At 40.5% G+C, this 21,814-nt stretch overlaps 2 protein-coding genes across 6 annotated transcripts; both read right to left on the reverse strand.

Moving 5' to 3' along the window:
* Positions 1-415: 415 nt before the first annotated feature.
* esr1 (estrogen receptor 1) lies at positions 416-21,790 on the reverse strand. Of its 5 annotated transcripts, none has more exons than XM_083934472.1 (11): positions 21,707-21,777; positions 11,941-12,046; positions 10,846-11,268; positions 9,679-9,899; positions 8,480-8,596; positions 7,638-7,813; positions 7,328-7,481; positions 4,762-4,900; positions 3,600-3,733; positions 2,711-2,894; positions 416-1,467 (listed from the first exon to the last, which is right to left on the reverse strand). In XM_083934472.1, exons 2-11 carry the CDS (start codon positions 11,949-11,951, stop codon positions 1,170-1,172), a joined length of 1,857 nt encoding a protein of 618 aa, XP_083790598.1. In that variant the 5' UTR covers positions 11,952-12,046; positions 21,707-21,777; the 3' UTR covers positions 416-1,169. The 5 variants fall into 5 exon arrangements, with proteins under 5 accessions (XP_083790598.1, XP_083790596.1, XP_083790599.1 ...); XM_083934470.1 differs by having other exon boundaries at positions 10,846-11,472; XM_083934473.1 differs by lacking the exon at positions 11,941-12,046 and having other exon boundaries at positions 21,707-21,790.
* armt1 (acidic residue methyltransferase 1) lies at positions 14,237-16,946 on the reverse strand (the record flags this gene model as incomplete). The annotated part of the gene is made up of 5 exons (XM_083934609.1): positions 14,237-15,025; positions 15,616-15,781; positions 16,066-16,304; positions 16,406-16,511; positions 16,888-16,946. The coding sequence occupies 5 exons, from the start codon at positions 16,944-16,946 to the stop codon at positions 14,237-14,239; spliced, it is 1,359 nt and encodes a 452-aa protein (XP_083790735.1).
* Positions 21,791-21,814: the final 24 nt, after the last annotated feature.

Genomic DNA, 21,814 nt, shown 5'->3' on the forward strand with positions numbered 1-21,814 from the left:
TTAGTCAATAACCAATTATATTGGACAGGAAAAGCAAAATGCCATTAGTCTGTTTGCAGCTCCTCAATTTGCCAGACAAAAGTTAGAAGCAGCGACGGAAAGAAGAGTAGGGGGCGAGTGAATGTTCAGTTAAATATTCGCACAAATCCCAGAGCTCATTGATTGTTCTTATGGATGTGCAGAGACGAGAAGAGAAAGGAGGGAAACTTGAAGGAAATAACAGAAAGGTGGAACCACACACACACACACACACACACACACACACACACACACACACACACACACACACACACACACACACACACACACACACACACACACACACACACACACACACACACACACACACACACACACACACACACACACACACACACACACACACACACACACACACACACACACACACACACACACACACACACACACACACACACACACACACACACACACACACACACCAAATGGACTACACACAAAAAGCTGTGGGGTGAAGTTATGCAATAAGGCTTGTCTTCCTCATTATGTATCATTGTTCTAGGATTTGATTTTTAGCTCTTCACAATTCAACAGATAAATCCTCAGCCACTCTTCATTTCATAATTTCATGATTGAAATCATTTTCTTCCCAAATATCAAGTTTAAAATTGTGTGTGCGCAGAAAACACAATCCCTGACGTTTAGTTTTTGACAATGTTGGAATTAAAACATGTTAATTTTAGCTATTTTTATCATAGTTTAGTGTTTAATTATCCTTAATATGTATTTGTAAAAGTAATGCCCGATAGCCCCTTTAAACCCCAGAGGAAGTGCACTTTGGTCAAGGCGAATAAAAAGAAAAATTAGCTGCTCGTCATTTCAAAGCTAACAGACTGCCACAGATTCACCTCACACTCGCCATTTTGTAAATAATAAGCTGTACTGTGAAGCTGCAGATTTAATGAAGGACTAACTGCATTGAAGCTCATATTGTAGTGATTTTTCTTTGAAGAAAAAGAAATCCCTAAACAACTACAACTATAAAATCACTTAATTTATAAATAATTATCTCATGAAATGAACTAAATACAACCTTTATATTTCATTTCCGAACCCCTCTCATCCTGTACTAAACACATCATCCATAAAAATTACTTTTGACCTTCAGATGTTGCTGGCTGTGCTCCGTCTCATAGGATGAGGGTGCAGTCAGAGCAGGACCCTCCGTACTGCAGGACTGTGGGGCCTCTGCTCAGGCTCTCATGGCTGACTCGGTTTTCTGAACTGGAACCACCTGAAGAGGAGCCTCCGCCGCTGCTGCTGCTGTTGCTGGTGGTGGGGGTAGGGTCCTCATCGACCTGGGACCAGGGCTGACCTGGTCTGTCTGGGCGGTGGAGATGGTGAGCGTCCAGCATCTCCAGCAGCAGGTCGTACAGAGGCACTTTGTTCTTGCACTTCATGCTGTAGAGATGCTCCATGCCTTTGTTGCTGCAAGGAGTGTCGACAAAAAGGGAGATGAGGAATAAGACTGACTATGAATCTGCTTCCTACATCCCTGAAAGCTCTGCTCGATTTTTATAAATGTATGTGTTAATACCTTCTGGAAAGCATACCTCCATTCTTCTCTTGTATTGATATTTTCATCATGTTATCATTTTTCAGTGTTTTGCCTTCAGTTGTTCCATTCCCTTTATTTATTTATTCATTTATTTGTTACCCAGGATTTAATTCACTTCTCGTCTGAAAATGATTTTACTAAGCTACTATTTCTACTATGTGTTAGTCTGTCTCACTACCCAACCTTGTCTGAATCTGTATCACTAACATTCGTTCTTACTAACGATGGAAAACTTTAATTTCTAACAAGCTTAAACAGCTGGCACTCTCTCCTTCTATCCCTCACAACTGGTCCAGACATATGGCTGCCCAGCAAAGAGCCGGGTCGGTTAAAGGAAGAGTTTCTTCGCTACTGTTTCCAACTTCTGTTGTCACTTGTTGTTTGCTCATGGGGGAATCATTGGGTCTCTGTATATCAGCGAATCAATGTGTGGTCTGGACCTACTCAATATGGAAAGTGTCCTGAGATAACTTTTTTATTTAACAGTATAAATAAAATTGAATTGAATGTAGTGGATTTGTTGGGGACAACTTTCTGCTGCGGAATTACACACATTTGCTGCTCTATATAGTGAGTATTTACAGCAGCAGGATGATGTATGTGGGATCCACTCAACATAGATGACAGTACTCATGATGACTGTCACGAGGAACAATGTTCCCCAGTGGAAGTGTGATGTGTTTTGGACAACACTGGATTTAAGTTTATTAGGCTTTGGCTACACAGACAATACTTGTTAGAACTTAGGAACGATTTATTGTTGGTTTTGGTCTTTGAGGTTTTATCCTTTAAGCGCCTGTTAACACTTTTCACTAAATAAAGTGTTTTATTGTGGTTCATATACAGTATTTTGATATACTTTATACAATCTACAGCAACAACTCATCTGTGAACAGAAATACTTTTAAAGGTCTGGAGATGAGACAAAGTATCACCCTGACTTTTATTGATGATTCATGCAACCAGCTTACCTGAAAAGAGAACATCAATTGTTTCTAAAACATTTTTAAAAAAAGAGCCCAAACCCTTTTTTTAAGCATTTAAACAACTGTTGGTTACTGAAGCAGGATTCTCAGCAAAACATGTTGAAAACAATTTTTAATTGAATTTCACCTCATGTGCCTGATGTGGGAGAGCAGGAGGAGCAGCTGAGCCTGCCGTCTTGACTGCTGCTGAACCGAGCAACCTGATTGGCTGATGTGATGTATGAGCGCGTCTGTGATGTTGTCCAGCATGTTCTGCACTGCCGCGGTGTCCTGGAGGGGCTCCATTGTGCCGGTGCCGAAAGAGAAGGCACCTGGCAAAGGAAAAACACAAGGTTGTCAAGGTAATGGACCTTTCTGTTGTCAGACAGAGACTTCAGGGGGAGTAATTCTTCTCATATAAACATGCACATGTCGTAAAATGATTTCATGCTTTTACTCAATAAAAGATCTGACTCACACATGCATATAAGATATTAATGCATTAATTGCAGATGCAGTATTGCCCACACAGCACTCAAATGTTCATCCGGACCCACTGCAGCTGTGCCAGTTGTGTCATCCCACTGGTATTTCAGTCTCCTCAGTTTCGCATATGGAATATTTCAATTTCCGAGACAAACACAGGCCTACTGCTTCATGTTGTCATGGTAACACTTATCAGGGATATTGAGGGTACAGGCCTTTCCAGAACACTCTGTTTAACTAATGTGCCTGAGTAGCGTTCAGAGCTACACCTCTGTGGGCGTAGTTTGACACTGTTCAATATTTACTCTCAGGAATAAAAACCAGAAACCAGCGACAAGGTGGGGTGCATGCAAACAAAACTGTGTGTAATTAAAAAAATGAAGTAAGAAATTTAATGTTTTTATTAGAAAAGGGTCTCTGCTGTTGTTGATTCCAGGCATCAGTTGACACTTAAGTTTCTCTGAAAATGTTTCACACGAAGGTGACTAAAGCTGTAAACACACACGCACACACACACGCACACGCACACACGCACACATGTGTCGCCTCACCAGAGTTGAGCAAGATGATAGCTTTGAGACAGACAAACTCCTCTGGTTTGAGTTTAAGCAAGCGGAAGCGGGAAGCAGTGGCCAGCAGCATGTCGAAGATCTCTGCCATGCCTTCAACACAGTCGCCTTCGTTCCTGGGGAACAGAACGAAAGACAACATGAGGAATTTTGTTTAGATTTGAGAGTTCTTTTTGTATTTAAAATTCTGTAGGTCACACAAAAACAGCTCTGAGCTGCAGTGCACCAGAAGTAGAAAAAAAAACCCTGACTGCATCTGCGACCATGAAGCTTTCCAAAGAGCGGCCAGATAAACAACTAATGGACCGAATCACTGCAGCGCTCCATTTGTCAGCACAGTTGAAAAGTGACGGACAGATGGATAATATGCAGTGGTTGGAGTGCAAGATAAACTTGGACAGCACAGAGCCAAGGGAATGTGTCAACCCTGACCCAAAGCATTTTAGCCATCATGTCCAATTGGCGAGGACACTCATACAGGGACCAGGTTTTAGAGATAATACTCTATAATAGACTTTTGAATCAAATGGGACCATCAGACACATCAGAGGGTAAAAGATGTGTCCGTCTCCCTCATCCCTCTCTCTGTCTCCACCTGCCTCTCTTTTTCTCTCTGAGGTAGATACTGTGATTTGGCCAGCTTGTTTACTTTGAACACGAGGGGAAATGGATGGAACAGGCTGTGCCTGCAAAGCAAAAATCCATGTCTCATGTGTCCCTGCATCTCTATTTTTTTTGTCCTCGCTGTTCATCATTTAGCTCTCTCTCTCTCTCTCCTCTGCCTCCTTGTCCATCCTCTCCCTCCATCATTCTTCCTTTTCTATCATTCCTTGCAATGAGTCTTTGATTAAATCTCTATCCTGGTTGCCAGCTCAGCACTGTAATGATGACTGTGTATTTCAGGTGAGAGAGAGGCTGCTCGCCTCACCGCGGGGAGCATGTAATTAGTCTTTCACTCTATGGCGGGCATGTAGGAGTGGCACAATGGCTGGAAAGGTGTGAAATGGAAAATCTACAATGCTGATGTATCACTCTTAAGCTCTATGTGAGAGCGAGGAATGGATAGAGAAAAGCATGTACGGAAGGACGAGAAAGTAGAGAAAGGTGCATGTCACGGGGAAGTCAGGCGAGTATTTCTGGCTACCTGTCCAGTATGAGGTCCTGTGCAAAGATGAGTTTGCCGGGGCAGTGGATGGACCTCCAGATGAGCCCGATCATCAACACCTCCAGCCATGAGCTCTCCAGCAGCTGCACCTGGTCATGAAGTCCCAACTGCAGAAAACCTAGAAAAACTCACACCCAAAGTGCATTCTAAGGATCCACACCCACAGTAAATGTAACACTTATATTTTCTGTGCACTTTCATCCCACTTATAAAAAATAAAAAATATGCATGCTCTTGTTTTCTGACAGGGAATGGCTACTTAAATGAAACTATCTGCAATCTCTCTGCTCTCCTACAAAGCCTTATCGCTGGCACTCAGCTGTCTCAATTCATATGTAATTACAGCCAATTCCCTCCCATTGTCACCTTGTGTGCCCTGTTTGGGACCCCTCGCAATTAAAACTGTGTGCCTTTGGGCTTTTAGTGACGCACAAGGTTGTAATACCTCAAAATCAGGATTTACTCACTTAGGGAGCTCAGTGTGTGTGTGTGTGTGTGTGTGTGTGTGTGTGTGTGTGTGTGTGTGTGTGTGTGTGTGTGTGTGTGTGTGTGTGTGTGTGTGTGTGTGTGTGTGTGTGTGTGTGTGTGTGTGTGTGTGTGTGTGTGTGTGTGTGTGTGTGTGTGTGTGTGTGTGTGTGCGTGTGCATGCAAAAGGTTGATGTGTCCTACACTGCGTTTAGGCTCTATGGGGTGCCAGGGGATTGGCCAAACAGTCCTCTGAAAGGTGATGACTGTAATAACCATTGCTGTAATGGCTCAGCATTTGTTAGTGTGTCCATGTTTGCCTCCACTGTAAAGGTCTCCCATCACCTTGCTGTTGCCTAAGCAGTCAGACAACAATTGAGGGCACATCACAGTACATCTGTACATTTGAGTGTTTATGAAAGACACGGTTTCCTCTTGAAAGTATCTCCCCATTCGGACAAAACATGTCATGGTGCTCCAGCAGACCTGACTCATGTTTCGCTGCTCACCTTTGTACTTTGGAGCATCTATCCAAATCTACAATCACGGGCAAGGATTTTATTAAACTAAAAGTGATCTGACTCAAATCCCTGATGATGTTAAAGCTGCAGCTGGTAACATTTGTAGAAAATATTTTTTTGTCATATTTGCTGAAAGATCCATTATATCCTAAAAAAAACATCAGGTCCCTCTGTCTGCACCTGGTGCTGATGACATCTGCAGGATTCCACCGCGACTGACCGCAAAAGTTTGTGACCTAGTCGAGCCAAAACCAAGCATCACCCACCGGCCGAATAAACAGTCTCATTTTACCACTGAACGGTACAAAAAAATGTGTTTCTTAAAACACTTTATACAAGATACAGTAACAGAATCTTGATTCATATTTGATCAGCGCTGCCTAGTTTTACAGTTCATGGATCCCAGTTCAGACCAAAGATTTGCAACGAGAGTTGAACCTTGCACCCATGTGCCAGTCTGCAGATTAATCACTTCATTCAAAATTGCTTTTTTTTTAGGTTGATGTAATAAAACATTCGGTACAGCCCGAGTTTCACTGATACATTGACTGAGATCACACGTGCATGAAAGTAAATTAGTTGTACTACAACACAACATTAAAACAAGCCTGATATTCAGAAGTCACACTTTATCAAAAACATTTTTATACATGACTATTTAACTTTATGACCACATGTCATCTTGTTACCCACCATGTTATGTAACATTCAGTTTAAGGGCAGACACAATCTGTTAAATATCACTTCTAACAAGTTATTTTATATATGTTAAAACATTGTGTGGAAAGAATAGTTGGTTCATTTTGGACAACGATAAAAGCTGCACATTACAGACAGGATATGTTTGATGTTAATGGCCCACCAACATCACCAGACTCCTGGCAAGTCTCAAGAATAGTCATAGGTTTTTGCTCCAAAACAGAATTAAAACCAGAATATGAATATGAAAGCCAAATCTCAACATCTGGTCAAGTAATTGTCCCTGTTGGGACACTATCAACAGTTTCAACATACTGTCTGTTACAGTAACTTTGTACTAAGGTCAATAAAATCTTATCGTTACTGCTCTTTAAACTTGACATGATTGTTTTGACAAGTAAACATTCCCTGATATGTCAAACCTTAAAAAAACAAATATGTCTAGAAAAATGGGTCTAAAAAATACACTGCAGTAGAAAAATATAAGAGGGTTTAAACTCAGGGTTGATACAGATTTAAAGTAAATTCAAGCCCCTTTGAAGCATTTTCAAGGTACCTGAAACAAAAATGCCCAGACTCTCGAGGCCTTTATCATCACATCTAGGGATTGTTTCATTTCAAATATTAAAAGATTCTTGGTTTACATGAGGGATTGGGTAGATGAAACACAAGATTATGTAATATATTTCTTGATTATAATTCACGGAGTATATTCGAATTTGAGCATATTCCTCATCTTGAAAACATAACTGTTAAAATTAAGCATTTTCCAGACTTTCAAGACTTTGTACAAACGCTTTGTGCTGCTAAAAATGAATAATTTACTGGCTGTGTGGCTACCTTGCCACTCTAAACAGTACCTGGAAGCTTCTTGGCCCAGGCAATCATGTGGACGAGCTCCTTATCGGCCATGCTGGTGAGCAGGGTCATCATGGTGACCTCGGTGTAGGGTCGGTTCAGCTTCTGACGGGAGCTCAGGATTGGGGGCTCAGCACCCTGGAGCAGGAGAAGCACCTGGGAAAAGCAGCAGAGACACAGAAATATGTAACCAGAAAAATATAAGCTGTTGTGCTTCAAACTGATTTAAAGTGACTATATTTGATATATAAAATATAAGGATGATTCCTAATATTTCTTTTGGATCCAAACTTCCTCTAAATGAGCAAGCACCTGTTCAGGACGCATGCCGGTCAGCAGTGATTTCCCTCCTCCACCAAAAATCCTGCTGCATTTCGTCCCGTCCTGAAGCGGCACTGTCCTGTCCTCCAGGTCCTTACAGGCCTTGTTGCTGGTGCCAGTCCGTCGTTTGTCACGCCGCAAAACACGCCCACGGTCCTTGCGCACACCTTGAGCACACGGCAGGGGTTTAATACAAAATAACATGCAGATACACAGAAAAAAAATATACATGCACACAAACGCCCACCCAGTATGCCTTGTGGGAAGCTTCGCCCCTACTCAGAGGCAGAGTAGAGGGAAGGGTCTACCTGCAAGGTATACTAGGTGAGTCCGTCCAGTGATTCAATTTAGTCTCTTGCCGCTCACACATAACTTCATATCCTGTTTTGACCACAAAGTCCAGCAGTGCAGATTATATGGATGCCTGTGTGATTCAAGAGGTATGAAAACAAAATGTGGGTGTGTTTTCAGTAGTTGTACTCCTTAAGAGGAAATCACTTCAAGGTCGTGTTAAAGTTAGTCTCAAGCTTATCTGCATCCAGCACTCTCATATTTGATCCAACCCTCTCAGCAACAGCTGAAATTTGTTAAGGTAATTAAATGTATTTTGCTGGCATAAAACAGAAAAGATCAATTGTACAAAAAGAAAAATATATGATTGAAAACAGAAAGAGAAACAATTCAACAGTCAAAAACAACAGGATAACCAATAATAATGCAAATCAATTTAGTAATAGGCAGCTATTTGTAACATTATGTATGTATATATATTTTAAGAGATATTGATCCTGGAAGAAATGGGAAATTTGCTACATGCTGGTGTTACGACCCACCTCCTTTCATCATGCCCACTTCATAACACTTCCTAAGACGGCAAGCCTGGCAGCTCTTCCTCCGATTCCTGTCAATAGTACACTGATTGGTTGCTGGGCACATATAGTCATTGTGACCTGAAATGGAAGAAAATCTATTACTTCAAGCCCCTCACTCCAGTGTTCAGTTCAGATTTATGTTATTTAGTACCCAGGAACACTCTATTCCCAATTTTAATGGATTTGAGATGGAGAAAATTAAAACGTGGCATCTTGGCTTTATCTCGGCCATGGAGAATATTTGTGTCTTTATGACTAGTCCTCCATTGCATGACTTCATCAATATGCTGAAGCATCATATCATAACTATGACTAAGCCACTGACAGCAGATTACGTTTTTATCTGCACACAGAGGCTGTACACCACGTTGTATAAAAGACATGAGATGCAAACAGAGGAAGAATGATTAAAAGTTTTGAGTAAAAATAAAAACACAGTCAAAACAAACTTGAAGTTTAAACTCTACTCCCTTAACTAAAAATCTCTGGTTCATAATGTCACATATTTGGGCACATGTTTCTCTTTTATTTAACTCCAGTTTGGCTGCTTATTTACTGTACTCAGAACTCTTTCATTTTCTCTGTTATGAATGTTTTTTTTAAGATTCCCAGACGTACACCATTAAAATACACTAAATTTTCATTTGTTGACAGACAGCACAAGTCATTTTTTGGGACACGGCGCTCCATTTACAAAGTCAACTATTGCATTGCTAATTGTGTTCTTTCATGTGGTTACAATGGTGGATTGAGAGTAAAAAACGTTATTGGAGCATTTCTTAGACATCTTTTTTATAAACAGGTAACATCTGAAAATGAAATCCTTTGGTCACAAATGGAGGAAGCAGAGTAGGGGTTTCAACCTTACACACTCTTAGACTTTCGATTCTACGGTCATGGTTTGATTAAATTTTAACATTTTTTTCCAGTACTGATGGCTGTAAAACCACCAGTCTTGATTCACAAAGATCAAAAGATCCTTAGCTGTATGTAGCTGTCATTCACATTTCAAAATTCTTCTTTGAAAACCTGGTATCAAGTGTGATACAACAGCCATATTTTTGGGGGGATTGTACCACACTAAGGCCATATGGTCATTTCAATCGATTTTGGGTTTAGAATTGAAACTGTAATACCCCTAAAGTAGACAGATTACCTACCCTGGATGCTCCTCTTAAAGAAGGCCTTGCAGCCCTCACAGGACCACACCCCGTAGTGGTACCCAGAGGCATAATCACTGCACACGGCACAGAAACGTGTCTCTTTGACCATCTCAAACCCCCCGGCTCCAGCCCCCGTCTCCCCCACACTGAATGACTCGTCACTGGTGCCGCACTGGTCCTCTATGGAAACTGACAGCTGACTGGATGGGACACTGGACCTGCCACAGGATTTCAGTTAAATTATCTCACATAATAAAAAATAAATAATAAAATTTCACTTATTGATTTAGTGTTTTCATAATGACAAGACATTGTAATGAAGATGAAATGATATATAAAATACCAATTGCTCTCATAAATGTCTTTTATCATAAAACGTTAGAGCCAGAAAATACTTATTTACAATTCTAACATTTACCATAACAATTTTAATTTGACAATAGCAAAGACAAAAGTAGTACTATTTTCCACCTGAGCCAGGAAGCAATTTGTATGTGTACTTCTGTTGTTCTGACGTATTGTTCCTTTCTCAAGGTCTTTGACAAAGTCCTTAATCTCTGGAATTAGAAACCAGGGCAAAGCTTGATCCTTTCTATGGAGATAGTGGCAATGTTTTGTATAAAGCAAAAGAAAAAACAATGCAGTTATATAATCATGTTTTGTTTATAACTGCATTGTGAACTGAAAAGAATGCCAATGCCACAATATGTGCGTGAAAGATATTAAATCTAGTAATGTGGCAAAATGCCATATAAACACTTAATAGGAAAGAACAGAGCCATAGTGAAAATACGATCAAAATAGTAATTATAAACAAACTATTATGGATACCATCAACAAATTGAGAATTTATTTCTGCGCAGATATTATTCTTTTACTTTGTATTCAAATCATGACAGAGTGGGATCTACATTAGAGAAACAAGGCTGATGGGTCTATTGATGTTTTGATTGAACTTCTCCTTTCAGTTAAATAATCACTAAAGCACAATCTGATCAATCAGATTCAGAGGTAGTGGCCAAAAATACACCAATTTCAATCAATGATTCTAAAATTAATCAAAGCAGTGATTCCTACTTCTTGACTATAAATTAACTTTTTTTACAACCACAAAATAAATACTTTTCTCCACTCTGGTGATTAAGAGAAATTGTATGCCCTCACCTGTAGACGGGTGTTGAGGTGGTTTCCAAATAGTTGTGGCTGGATGGATGCATAAAGGGGCTGAGTCGGGGGCTGGAGGGAACAAACACAAGAGGACTGGTGGGCCCACTACCCAGGGACTGGCTGCCATCCGAGGGTGGTCCGTGGGCGTCAAGATGAGCAGAGTAGTAGCCAGTGGTGGAGTGGCTGTAAAGAGGAGTCGGGGCAGGGGTGGGGGCGGCATAGTCGTATGTCTCTTCCAGGAAGTCCACAGTGGCTACCCCTCCAGACCCACGGCTCTCTTCAGGGTACATGTTACTGAAGGGGGCACGTGGTGGAGGCGAGGGACGTTGTGTGGAGAGGTTCTCCAGTTCTGTGAAGGCTGGGCTGATCCTGGGTCTGTGTGCTGGTCCACAAGGCTGCTTGCTCTGCGCTGGGCTCTGCCTGAGCAACATCACAGCACAACAGCACTGATACGCAACATGATTCAGACTTGCTCTCCCATTTGGTAGGAGGGGGAGTGGAGACAAGTACGTCTACGTCTCTCTCTCTCTCTCTCTCTCTGTTTCCTTTTTTCACCAACCAAGCCTGTCAGGCAACTTGAAGGGTCCACTATTCTTCCAGTCCCTTTGCCCTATCTGCCTAGAGCTTCGGTCCACCAGAGAAAAAACACAACAGACATAAAAAAAGACCCCTCCAAATCTCTTTGGAGGTTTTTGACAGCAATCCTTACCTCTTTTCCCTTAATACATCTCTACTAACGTGTAGGAGGAAGACAGACAGAGAAATAAGGATTCCAAAATTAATTTCCTGTCCTATCTCTCACACCAACACTAAAAAATCTTCCAACTTCCCGTTTCTTACTTTTTTCTTACTCTTGTTGCAGCTGGTACCCAGAGAAAACAACATCTGTAGACTAGCAGTAAGCCATTTAATTTAACTGATACTTAGCATGTAACCAGCATGACGTATGACCGGTCTATTTGTAGCCAGATTATTGAATACACCTGAGACTCTGCAGTAAATCAAATCACTGTGGAAATGAGAAACATTAGGACAATGGTTTTTAAACAGTGGTTAAAAGAAAGCCAATACCTACTATGAAATACTGCTCACCTCTCACGCATGAATCACCCTCATATCTGCTGTGCAACACTGGGACAGTTTGAGCCTTGTCGCTCCCTCTATGCTCGCCTCTCTCATCTCTCTGACTCCTAGAAAGCTGGGCTCATTGGACACAACAGGAACAGTGGAAAGGTTAAAAAAGAGGATAAACAAATTAAAGATGCAGCCAAATCGATAACCAAACCACAGTGTGTTTTAGTTGCAGGTCACCATAACACAGCAAACAGAGCATGAGGTCAAATCTCATTCCAACAGCCAATAATTACACAATCAAGCCTAAATGCGGGGACTGATGGTTATTTTAATCAGATGCTGCAAGATCTAAATAAAATATTTTTAATGAACATTACAAAAAGATTGAGAGGAATTAATTCCTAGTGACATTTCATTGAAAGGAGAATGCCACATATTATATAACCAGTTAATCATTACTCTAGGTTAGAGTCAAAGTCACAGATTAAATAGAAAAGCTCCACGTTTGTGATAGTCACCGATCCTATCCTTGCATGTTTTAGGTGTTTTAAACCCTTTTAAAAAATGAATGAACTACAACTACAGGGGTAATTATATTAAACCAGCTACAACAGGAGTTCAATGTAGAAATAATAATTTAGTGCACAGATTTGTGAAGGTTTTTTTTTTAAGATGATCAATTTCAGATCAAATAATACAAATGTTGATGATAAAAATCATTAAATCATTTTAGCTTCAATTGAAATAAACTTATTTCCACGAGACGGTCAGCTCACACACACTCAATAATGCAAGAAATTCATAAAGACGATCACAAGAAACATCCTCGCCCACTGAGGACAACCTGAACATTTGGCACAGGGACTTCGTTTTCTTTTTTCTGTGCAACATCTTTCTTGAGTAAACAGCCCAATTTTCAGGACATGTCAGGTCAAGTGGAAAACAAGTAGCCTGATGATGATACATATGTTTTTTATCATTTCCCCTGGAATAAAATGAAGACATACTTATATTAGAAACAGGCTAATGAAGGGTGAGAAATGAAATGACTAAATCACCTAAAATGCTCAAGAAGATAGGCTGCTTTCCTGCCATAATTTTCATGAGAGACCACATGAACAAAACGCATGTCAGCAGCCTTAATGATGTCGTTACGTTCTCATAGCTCATTCTGGACTTGTAATGCACCTGCTGCAGCTTTTTCTGCCGTTTTTCTAGGTCCACTCCGACCTTCAGTACATGAAAAGTCAAAAACTGTTGTAGAATATCAATGAAAAATGTCACATTACTGGTGAACATGTAAGCCATCTGATGGATTATTATATGTACAGATTTTGTGTACATAATTGGTTCACTATATTTGGCTGCATAATATGCATGTAAATAAAGTATTGTTGCTGCACTTGACTGAGACTAATAAACCATCTGGATTTATACACTAGTTAAAAACACCAATTGCTTTATAATGCTGATTAAGAACGTCACTGTTACCCATATCTTCCATCTCTCATGGTTGTAAAGTATGACAGTGGGAAAAAAACAGTAAATGCAGTTCTTTATTAAACCAAACCCATTAATGAAAATAAGAAGAATCCAGTTAACATCACCTCTGTGGGACTGACAGACAATAAGAATTTAGATGACTTAACAGTGTGCACAAAGATATCCACTTTTATCTATGAAGATACAGAGGTCTGGGTTGTGATTTGAAACTAAACAAGCACATGTCCTCACTGCTAGTGTTACACTGTCCCAATAACGGTCAACCATCTTTCAAACTGAGCACGTTTGAACAGTTACCAAATGATGTAATCAATTTAAATGGTTGTCTGCATGTTTTGATACATGCATATCAATGACACAGAGAGCAACAGTACAACAACCTGAGCTGAGCTAAATTCAAATAAAATTAACCATGTATTACATTTATCATCACTCTCCTCATGCAAGTATTGCTGCTCTAGGACAGAGATTTATTTAATCCGATTCTTATTCAATAATTGTTAACGCATCAACATTAACCTGTAAACATTGTGAATTAAAACATTGTGCACACCACATAACCTATTTGCGAATAAAAAGCATCCTTGATTTGTTACCTCAGGAGGATAAATCTGTCACCATTTTGAAAATAGCTATTAAATATTTCTGTTACTGTGCATTTCTGTATCAAACATTATGAAGTGCTAACTGAGGATAAGGAACAAGGACACAATTTAACAACCTCTTGTAACTATAAAGTCTTATGGCTTAAACGTAGCTCCTTCTTACTGTAATGTTCTTGAATCCACGTCTTCCCACTGAGATCCTGAGGTCAGTCTTTCTGATCTAACTTTGAGCAATAGAACTGAATGACGGCATATTTGCCACTGGTCATCCAGTCTGGATCTTGGGAGCTGAGCTTCTCGCCTTGGCCCGGCTGCAGACCGACCTGAATGTTGGCCTTGAGAGTTCTCAGGCTACACAGTGGCGCAGGTCCAAAACCTCGTAGCGCAGTATCGAAGCCCACTGTGTGATCCCAGCCCCTGTCCCCTGTCAGCTTTCTGTAGTTGAGATCACCTTTAAACAGCACCAGGTCTGCCCCCTGCAGGGTGGTGTACAGGTCAGGCGCATCAGCTGCCATGTCACAGAATTCATGGGGCTGTGTCCAGAAAGGATGATCATGATAGGACCACACACCCTCCTTCAGGTGGCTCTTCCACTGGGCAGCACTCTTTGACATCCACTTGTGATTGGCCGCCATGGTCTGCCGGATGGTCCACTGAAAATCATCAACTGTGACATCAGAGACAAACCACGGGTAAGATTTGCCATGAAAATGGATCTCATGGGCAAGGCCGGAGGAAACCAGAAAATCTGCTAATACCAAGTCAGTGAATAACTCAAAGCCAGCATTGTCTAATACAATGTCCACTCTGACTGCAGTGGTTTTCTCTGAGTGCCCTGGCCTCTGGGCAGAAAGAAGAGTTGACCATACCATGTTGGAGTCATTTACCAAGATGAAGGGCTGTAGGCTGTTGAGGGAATCAATTGGGCTGGTCTTCTGTGAGTTGTCTTTGCCAGCAGAGATAGACAGATCACACTTGTTCCCCCACAGGGAAACCTAAGAAGAGCCAAAAAAAAAGTTAAACCTGAACCTTTTGTAATGTGTTCACTTATGACCCCTAATAGGATAAATGTTACAGAAATGAATGGACAGCTTATTTAGTATGATTTAAATAAGTTATTATATATTTTGTCAGTTAAAATGACACAGGCTGGAAAGGAGGTTAATGAGAGTGATGAGACTGAACAAAAACATTAGAGCCCCTGAACACCCACACAGGTGTTTTCTAGTTGATTAGACCTCTTCTCAGGACTGTGTGGGTGTGTCTACTGTGATTGACTGACATCTCCCTGAGTCTCCTGTTAGCTTTGTTTCATCTGTTAAGGCGGGACAAAGTACACCTTTATCATTCTTAGTGGTAGACGGACATTTATGACCTCATAAATTCCCATCAGCTTCTCATCAAAGCCCCGCCCACCTTCAACCCAAGCAGAGGTCCAATCAGCCAGAGTAACTGAAAACACCTGTGTGGGTGTTCAGGGGCTTTAAAGCTGGAGGCCATTAAACCAAAGAACTGCCCTAAGACCCTAAATTCTTCCATAGAGATGGCGGGGGTATAGATATAGAAGGGTGTAGAAGCTACTCGCCTGTAGTAGTTTGTTAAAATGTTCAAACAGCTGATTCTTGGAGCGTTCCTCCATGTTCTTGTTGACACCCTCCAAGTATGTACATAACGCCATCATAGCCTGCTGAGACTCAAAAAAGCTTTGAGTCTTTCCCTCATTAAAGACGTCATAGTCACTGATGGGAGGACTGAAACAAAAGAACAAATAACCGTTGAAATAACATACTAATAAATACTCTTTTACTTTTTTTAAACATTGTAATTTTTAAATGGGGTAATATCATTAAAGACTTCTTTTAATGAAAAGGACACTCAATCTTGTAGTGTCAAGTAACATCATATAAAAAGGCTTGTCATATGGTACTGCCAATGTAAACAAATAGTTATATACTACATAACCTGAAACATATATACTCAAAAGCAAGAAATAAGGTAGCAATATATCGTATTAAAAGATGCAAATGCTTCTCACTTGAGCCAGAGGGCCTCCTGTACCCTGCGGTACATGTAGCACTCCACATAAAGCCATGGAGACTTGAACCAGCTGACCTCCTGGTCTCCTTGCAGTTTCTGTTGTCTCTGCAGGTACTGATTCCAGTTCTCTGTGTCTGGCAGGCTGTCTGTCAGTGCTAGTACTGGCTTATCGGTTTGCAGCTCGTTCCTCATCTTAGACAGCAGAGCTATTGTGTTCTTCTCTGCCTGGATACCCTCCTGTATGAATGAAAATTAGAGGAAAGTTTTCAAATGAGCATTGTTATGCCAGATGTAGGTAAATATATTAAACAACCTGAAAGATACATAACCATTCTTACCTCTCCATATTCTTCAAAAAACTTGTTTTTGTTGCGATGTATTGTGTCTATAATTTTAGTCAGGATGGTCGGCAATCTGTCTCTCACAGTCAAATAGGCAAATGACCTGCAGAGAAACGACACTGTCACTTCATAATACTAGAGCAGGTGTATGCACTACTAGACTAGCTAGTTAATTAGCTTAGCATGATGTGAAGATCACGTTAGCCCTCGCAGACTTTGCAGACATTTAGACTGCTAAAAAATTATACTTGTTAACAGCATCTGTTATAACAAAGAGTCAACAAATATGTTTGATGTTGACGTCATATGCTTGCACGGGTAATGTTACACTCATTTACTTCCCTGTTAGCAATAAGCTAATGCTACTGCCGGTTTCAACAAGACAGTCCTAGCGCTGTGTAGCCGTCTTAATACAAGTATAGTTCAACCACATTATATTTAACAAGGTGACAAAGTTGTTAGATAAGCTGTCAACATACCCAACCACTTCGGCAGATAGTGAAGGAGGAACTCCGTGCACAGTTTGCTCAGTCGCCATCATTGTAGCAGTGGGAGATGATTCAAACTCAAACTTTATTCACAAAATTTCCAGGACAGGAACAAAGTTCAGGGGTTTTCTTGAGGTTTGAACGCGACGTGTATCTTTCTGTAGACGTATCAAAACAGTCTATATTAAGCTCGACATCCTCTGTTTCGGGTATCAAATATTTCACATGTGAATATGTCTTTCCTGGTTCCTTGCAGACTTGGGTTTTTATTCAGTATACGATGCCGCCATCTAGCGGTTAAATGTGTAAACTGCAAAGTTGGCACGTTGTGGAGACCCATGTATTTTGTTGCTGGGGTTATAATTTAATAATAATGCTGCATGGCGCCTCCTGGTTTACTTTAATGTTATTCGCTTTCTGTGCCACACATCAGCTTTCAGTTCAACACTTAACAAAATTAGTTATTTTCTGGTTTGGCTCAGAGTGGGACGCGCTGTCGCATTGCGCATGGGACCCTGTTGTTGCGGCAGCAGCACCCCAAGCATCCCATGGTGTCCAGAGCAACGGTTGCCATGGAGACATTCGCTCTATCAGAAAAGGGCAACACCCCCCGCCCCAGGGCTTTTTGGCGGGAAACAAATGAGTGGGTAGAGACTATGGGTAGAGCACGGTGTGGTTTTGGTAAAGACAGACTAGTGATTCCTGCTTGAGACAATGTTAAATAATAAACGTGAATATGCGAACTTCAGTATAGTAAAATCACCTGTGAATAACCTTAGTTTATGTTGGATATCTTAATCGCTGCCTGCATCTAACCTATTTTCGTCACAAAATCTATATCTAAAAACAACAACTCCGTTATAGACCATGTTTTAGGTCGCTTATGAGTTTCCTAAAATAAAAGGTTAAACGCGTAGGCCCATCCCACATAGACCCCATTGTACAAAATAAGATCATAGGCAACAAAGTAACCGCATCAGGGTTACGGTCCATCCTGGCGTTTGTAAACGGGGACGTCGCTCTTACGTGGCTCGCTTTTAGAATAACATGACCAAGCGATAGGCTGATTACGATTACTATGCTGGAAGAAAACGCATATTAATTCATTCTAGTGGTGTTTTTTCTCCTCAGCTCAGCCCCGGTCACTATGGGAACATGGCCGTTGTCAGGATGTGGGGTCCTTGGGAGTGGGAGTCCAGCTGCGTCCACCTCCGGTGTTCATCCACCGCCGGCCTCCCATCCCCCCGCCGGGCCCCAGCCTGGCCGGATCTGTTTTTCTAAACCGAGAGAGGAGTGACTCACCACTCCGGTTTCAAAACAGGCCATGAACAGGGGGAGGGCGGCAGCTAACGTTAAGGCCCTGTTTAAACAGGTGTTTCAGCTCACCACACAGTCGTGTCATGCAGCAGTAGGCTTATTTCAGTGCAGCTACTAAATATATTGTGTGTAAATTGTGCAGCCTACTGACGTCAAGAATTGAGAAAATCTCGTTATAGTCTACGTTTTAAGTAATTTCATGCAGACTGTGCTGTATTTTTGAAAATGCATTTAGCCTATATTGCATAAAGAATCAATTGAGTGGAAATAAGAGGCAGGACAGTCATGTGAAAGTCCAGTCTGCATCTGTGTTGAATGTGCTCTTCTGAGAAAAATAAACAGGAGAGAGACAGGAGTGACTTCTCCTAAAGGCAGAGCATTACCATGAACAACATTCCCACCCATGAGGATCAATGAAGTATTTCTATTCTAAAAATCTTTTGATTTTATTGTATTGATCTTAATGATGAACAACAATGAGCCAGTGTGGTAACAGTTGATCTACTTCTTTCAATAAACCCCTGCTGTGGGCCTTTCAGCACAGTAAACAAGCTTTTGTTCTGCTACCATTACCATATACTATTGCTCAGTGGTCTCAATCAATGTTTTGTTTGTGAAACATTTTGTACCCCACAGGGTGACATTTTTACAAGCTGATTAGTTTCAGTAAAGGTGTGGACAGGATCAGATCTAGGTCTGTTGTTTGTTGACAGGACAGAGACTTTAAGGCCCTCAGGTTCTGCTTCATAGACATTGCTGTCCCCTTCGTATCCCCCGTCTCCTTTAACAAAACAAACTCTCCATTTATTCTCTGCCTGCTGACTCGAGCAAGTGTTTTCACAGAGCTACAACTTGCCTGGTCTGGTCCTCCCGTGGACCCCCTGTCCCAAGGCTGAAATGCAACAAATAATGACAGGTCTGGGGGGGGAAATGGGTGTTTACACTGCATGGGGCAACATCTGATGACAAAATATTGATGTGACTCCAAAGTGCATTTGTGCAAAGGTCCTCCCCTTCCTGTGCCAAGCAATGTGTGATTTGGGTAAAATCTATTTCAAGACCTCCCTTGCTTCCCTCTTTTGGTACTTGTTTCTGTTTTTTAAAAGCTGTTACTAAGACCGCATTGAGAATGTGCAAGAAGCAGGGTTATATTTTCACACATTTGTTTGCTGTTGTTGGTGTGATTTCAAGGTTATTCAACTTTTAGGTCCGGTTTATAACTCAGGATTTATGCAGGTGTGACAGGTTTGCTTGGCTATGGTATGTAAGGGTGAACATAGGTTACTATGCACAGGTTTGACCAAGTAAACTCCCTTGTTGCGGTGCTCATAACAGCACAACAGACCCATCCCACAGACACTCAACAGTTGAGCCACGATAGCTGAATATTGCGGACTGACGTAACTTCAAACTACACCAAATAGATAAATAAGGTCTATCCTATGGCATTTAATAGTTTTTGGATCCACAACTTCCACACATTTAGGCTAATCTATGTAACTGCCTTTTGATAACTAATGTAATAACTAATGTTAGTGCCCTACACTTTGAAAACCTGTGGTATACAACTGCCACAGAGTATGAATTGTTATATTTTGGACTACACAAAGAAATTGTTTTTGTTTTGTACCACGAAGTGTAGTCAAGAGATAATTCATCTGTTTTGTCACCCTCTAACCTATTAAATAAAATAATAATAATAAAATAATCGAACACAGCCTACTTATCAGGGAAAAATTAGTTTCTCATTGTTTGATTTATCTCCTTGTAGCTTATCATTTATGCATATCCTTGTATCATTTATTCAGCTTGTATTTAGTAACAGTATAACAGTATAGTAGCATCGTTGTATGGCCTAGGTTTATAGGATGTGTATTGTATTTGATTTTTCTTAACTTTCCTTTTAACTGAGATCTTTCTTGTTTGTTTCTGTGTATTCCTACATTTGTTGAATAAAGCAATTCTAATTCATAATAATTCTTGGGTCTGTTACTCTTTATGTAGGATAAGGGATAATTCCATTTATAGCCTAATGGTCATATATTTTGATATCTGGTGCCTGTTTCAAAAAGACAGACTTTGACTTTGGCTTGGATCTAACTTCTATAGTCAGATTTTAGATAAACATCTGAAATCATCTGATTAAAGTGGCTCTTCACAGTTACCTGGGGGCAGGATGGATAACTTTTTTCTTATCTAATCTAACAGCAAAATTACTGCAAGACTGACCTAACTTTAAAGACCACTCTAAAATATCTTTGTGAAACCAGCCCCGTCTGGTATGAGAATCTTAGACTAACTCAGTTTTCCAATTCAATTTTATTCAAAGTGCCACATCATAACAAAAGTTATCTCAAGACACTTTACTTATAGAGTAGGTCTAGACCACACTAACTTATTTATGATTTACAGAGACCCAACAATTCCTCCATTAGCAGCAGAATCTATAATAATAATAATAATGGTAATAATAATAACATCTATATACTAGTGATAGACCAATACATGGAATGGCCAATATTATCGACCGATATTTGCATTTTTTAGGTGTATCGTATCGGCCGATGCAGGTTGCTGCGTTTGCCGGTAGTTTTTTCCAGCATTATTTACAGACCAGCCTCCACAGGCAGCTCCGTGATGCTTTAGACGCCTTTTTTAAGTTTGAGAAATGTTCCCTTTTTAAAAAAATTGAAACTCGTAACATTTGTTATCATTATTGTGTAATTTTTATGATGTAAATTGAGGGAGCAAAAGTAGTATCGGCTCCAAAAATCGGCTCAAGAAAATCGGCAGTCCGTATCGGTCATCGGTTAAGGCTGATTAAAAAAATCTGTATCGCATCGGCCCTAAAAAAAAATCCATATCGGTCAATTCCTACTATATACAGTATTAAGCCAGCAATCTTGTGCACACAGTAGTAACTAATAGCATATTGTGTGTGTGTATATATATAGTATGTTATTACGGCTACAGCCTCGTTTTGATATTTTCATAATATCCACTGAACATATTTAAAATGCTACCATAAAATATTTGCATAGGTTTACCTCCTTTCACCTTGTTGACAACATGACCGAAAGTATGGAGGACTAAACATGATTTAAGTCTCAATAAATAAATAAATAAATGTATACATAAATACAGGAATAAATAAATTAATTAATGTATAAATAGATTAATTCATAAGTGCTTTACATTTATCTCTACATATTTGTTCAACTACATTTATTTGTGTATTTCTGTGTCCATGTGTAGGTAGGTCTCATTTACTTATGCATTTATTTATTGAGACTTTAGCATGTTTAGTCCTCCGTGGTAGTGCCGATAAAAATGCAACGGGTTATTCGGTATTTCAATGAGAAGTGACGGTCAACAACATGCTGTATCTCACTCGCAGGCACACTCCGGGTTCATGTGTAACGTGTCGTTAACGGCAGAGCCAAACAAACTGCCAGTTGAGTGAGTCAGCTTCTCTGTTAATGTTCAAACTCACCGGCTGTCAAAAAAGAAAAGCTGTTGATCTCACGGCGGTTACACAGTGCGGGAAATTAACGTTAACTCAACCGCCCCCTTGCTCAACGGTTCTTTCCAACGGCTGTTT

The sequence above is a fragment of the Echiichthys vipera genome (genome assembly GCF_963691815.1).
Source record: "Echiichthys vipera genome assembly, chromosome: 19".
Lineage (NCBI taxonomy): Eukaryota > Metazoa > Chordata > Actinopteri > Perciformes > Trachinidae > Echiichthys > Echiichthys vipera.

Excerpts from the sequence above, each read along its gene's own strand:
- esr1 (XM_083934472.1), bottom strand. Across the intron at positions 8,597-9,678 it reads CTTTAAGAGGAGCATCCAGG|GTCACAATGACTATATGTGC; the intron begins GTAGGTAATCTG and ends CTTCCATTTCAG. Across the intron at positions 7,482-7,637 it reads CCGGCATGCGTCCTGAACAG|GTGCTTCTCCTGCTCCAGGG; the intron begins GTGCTTGCTCAT and ends TGCTTTTCCCAG.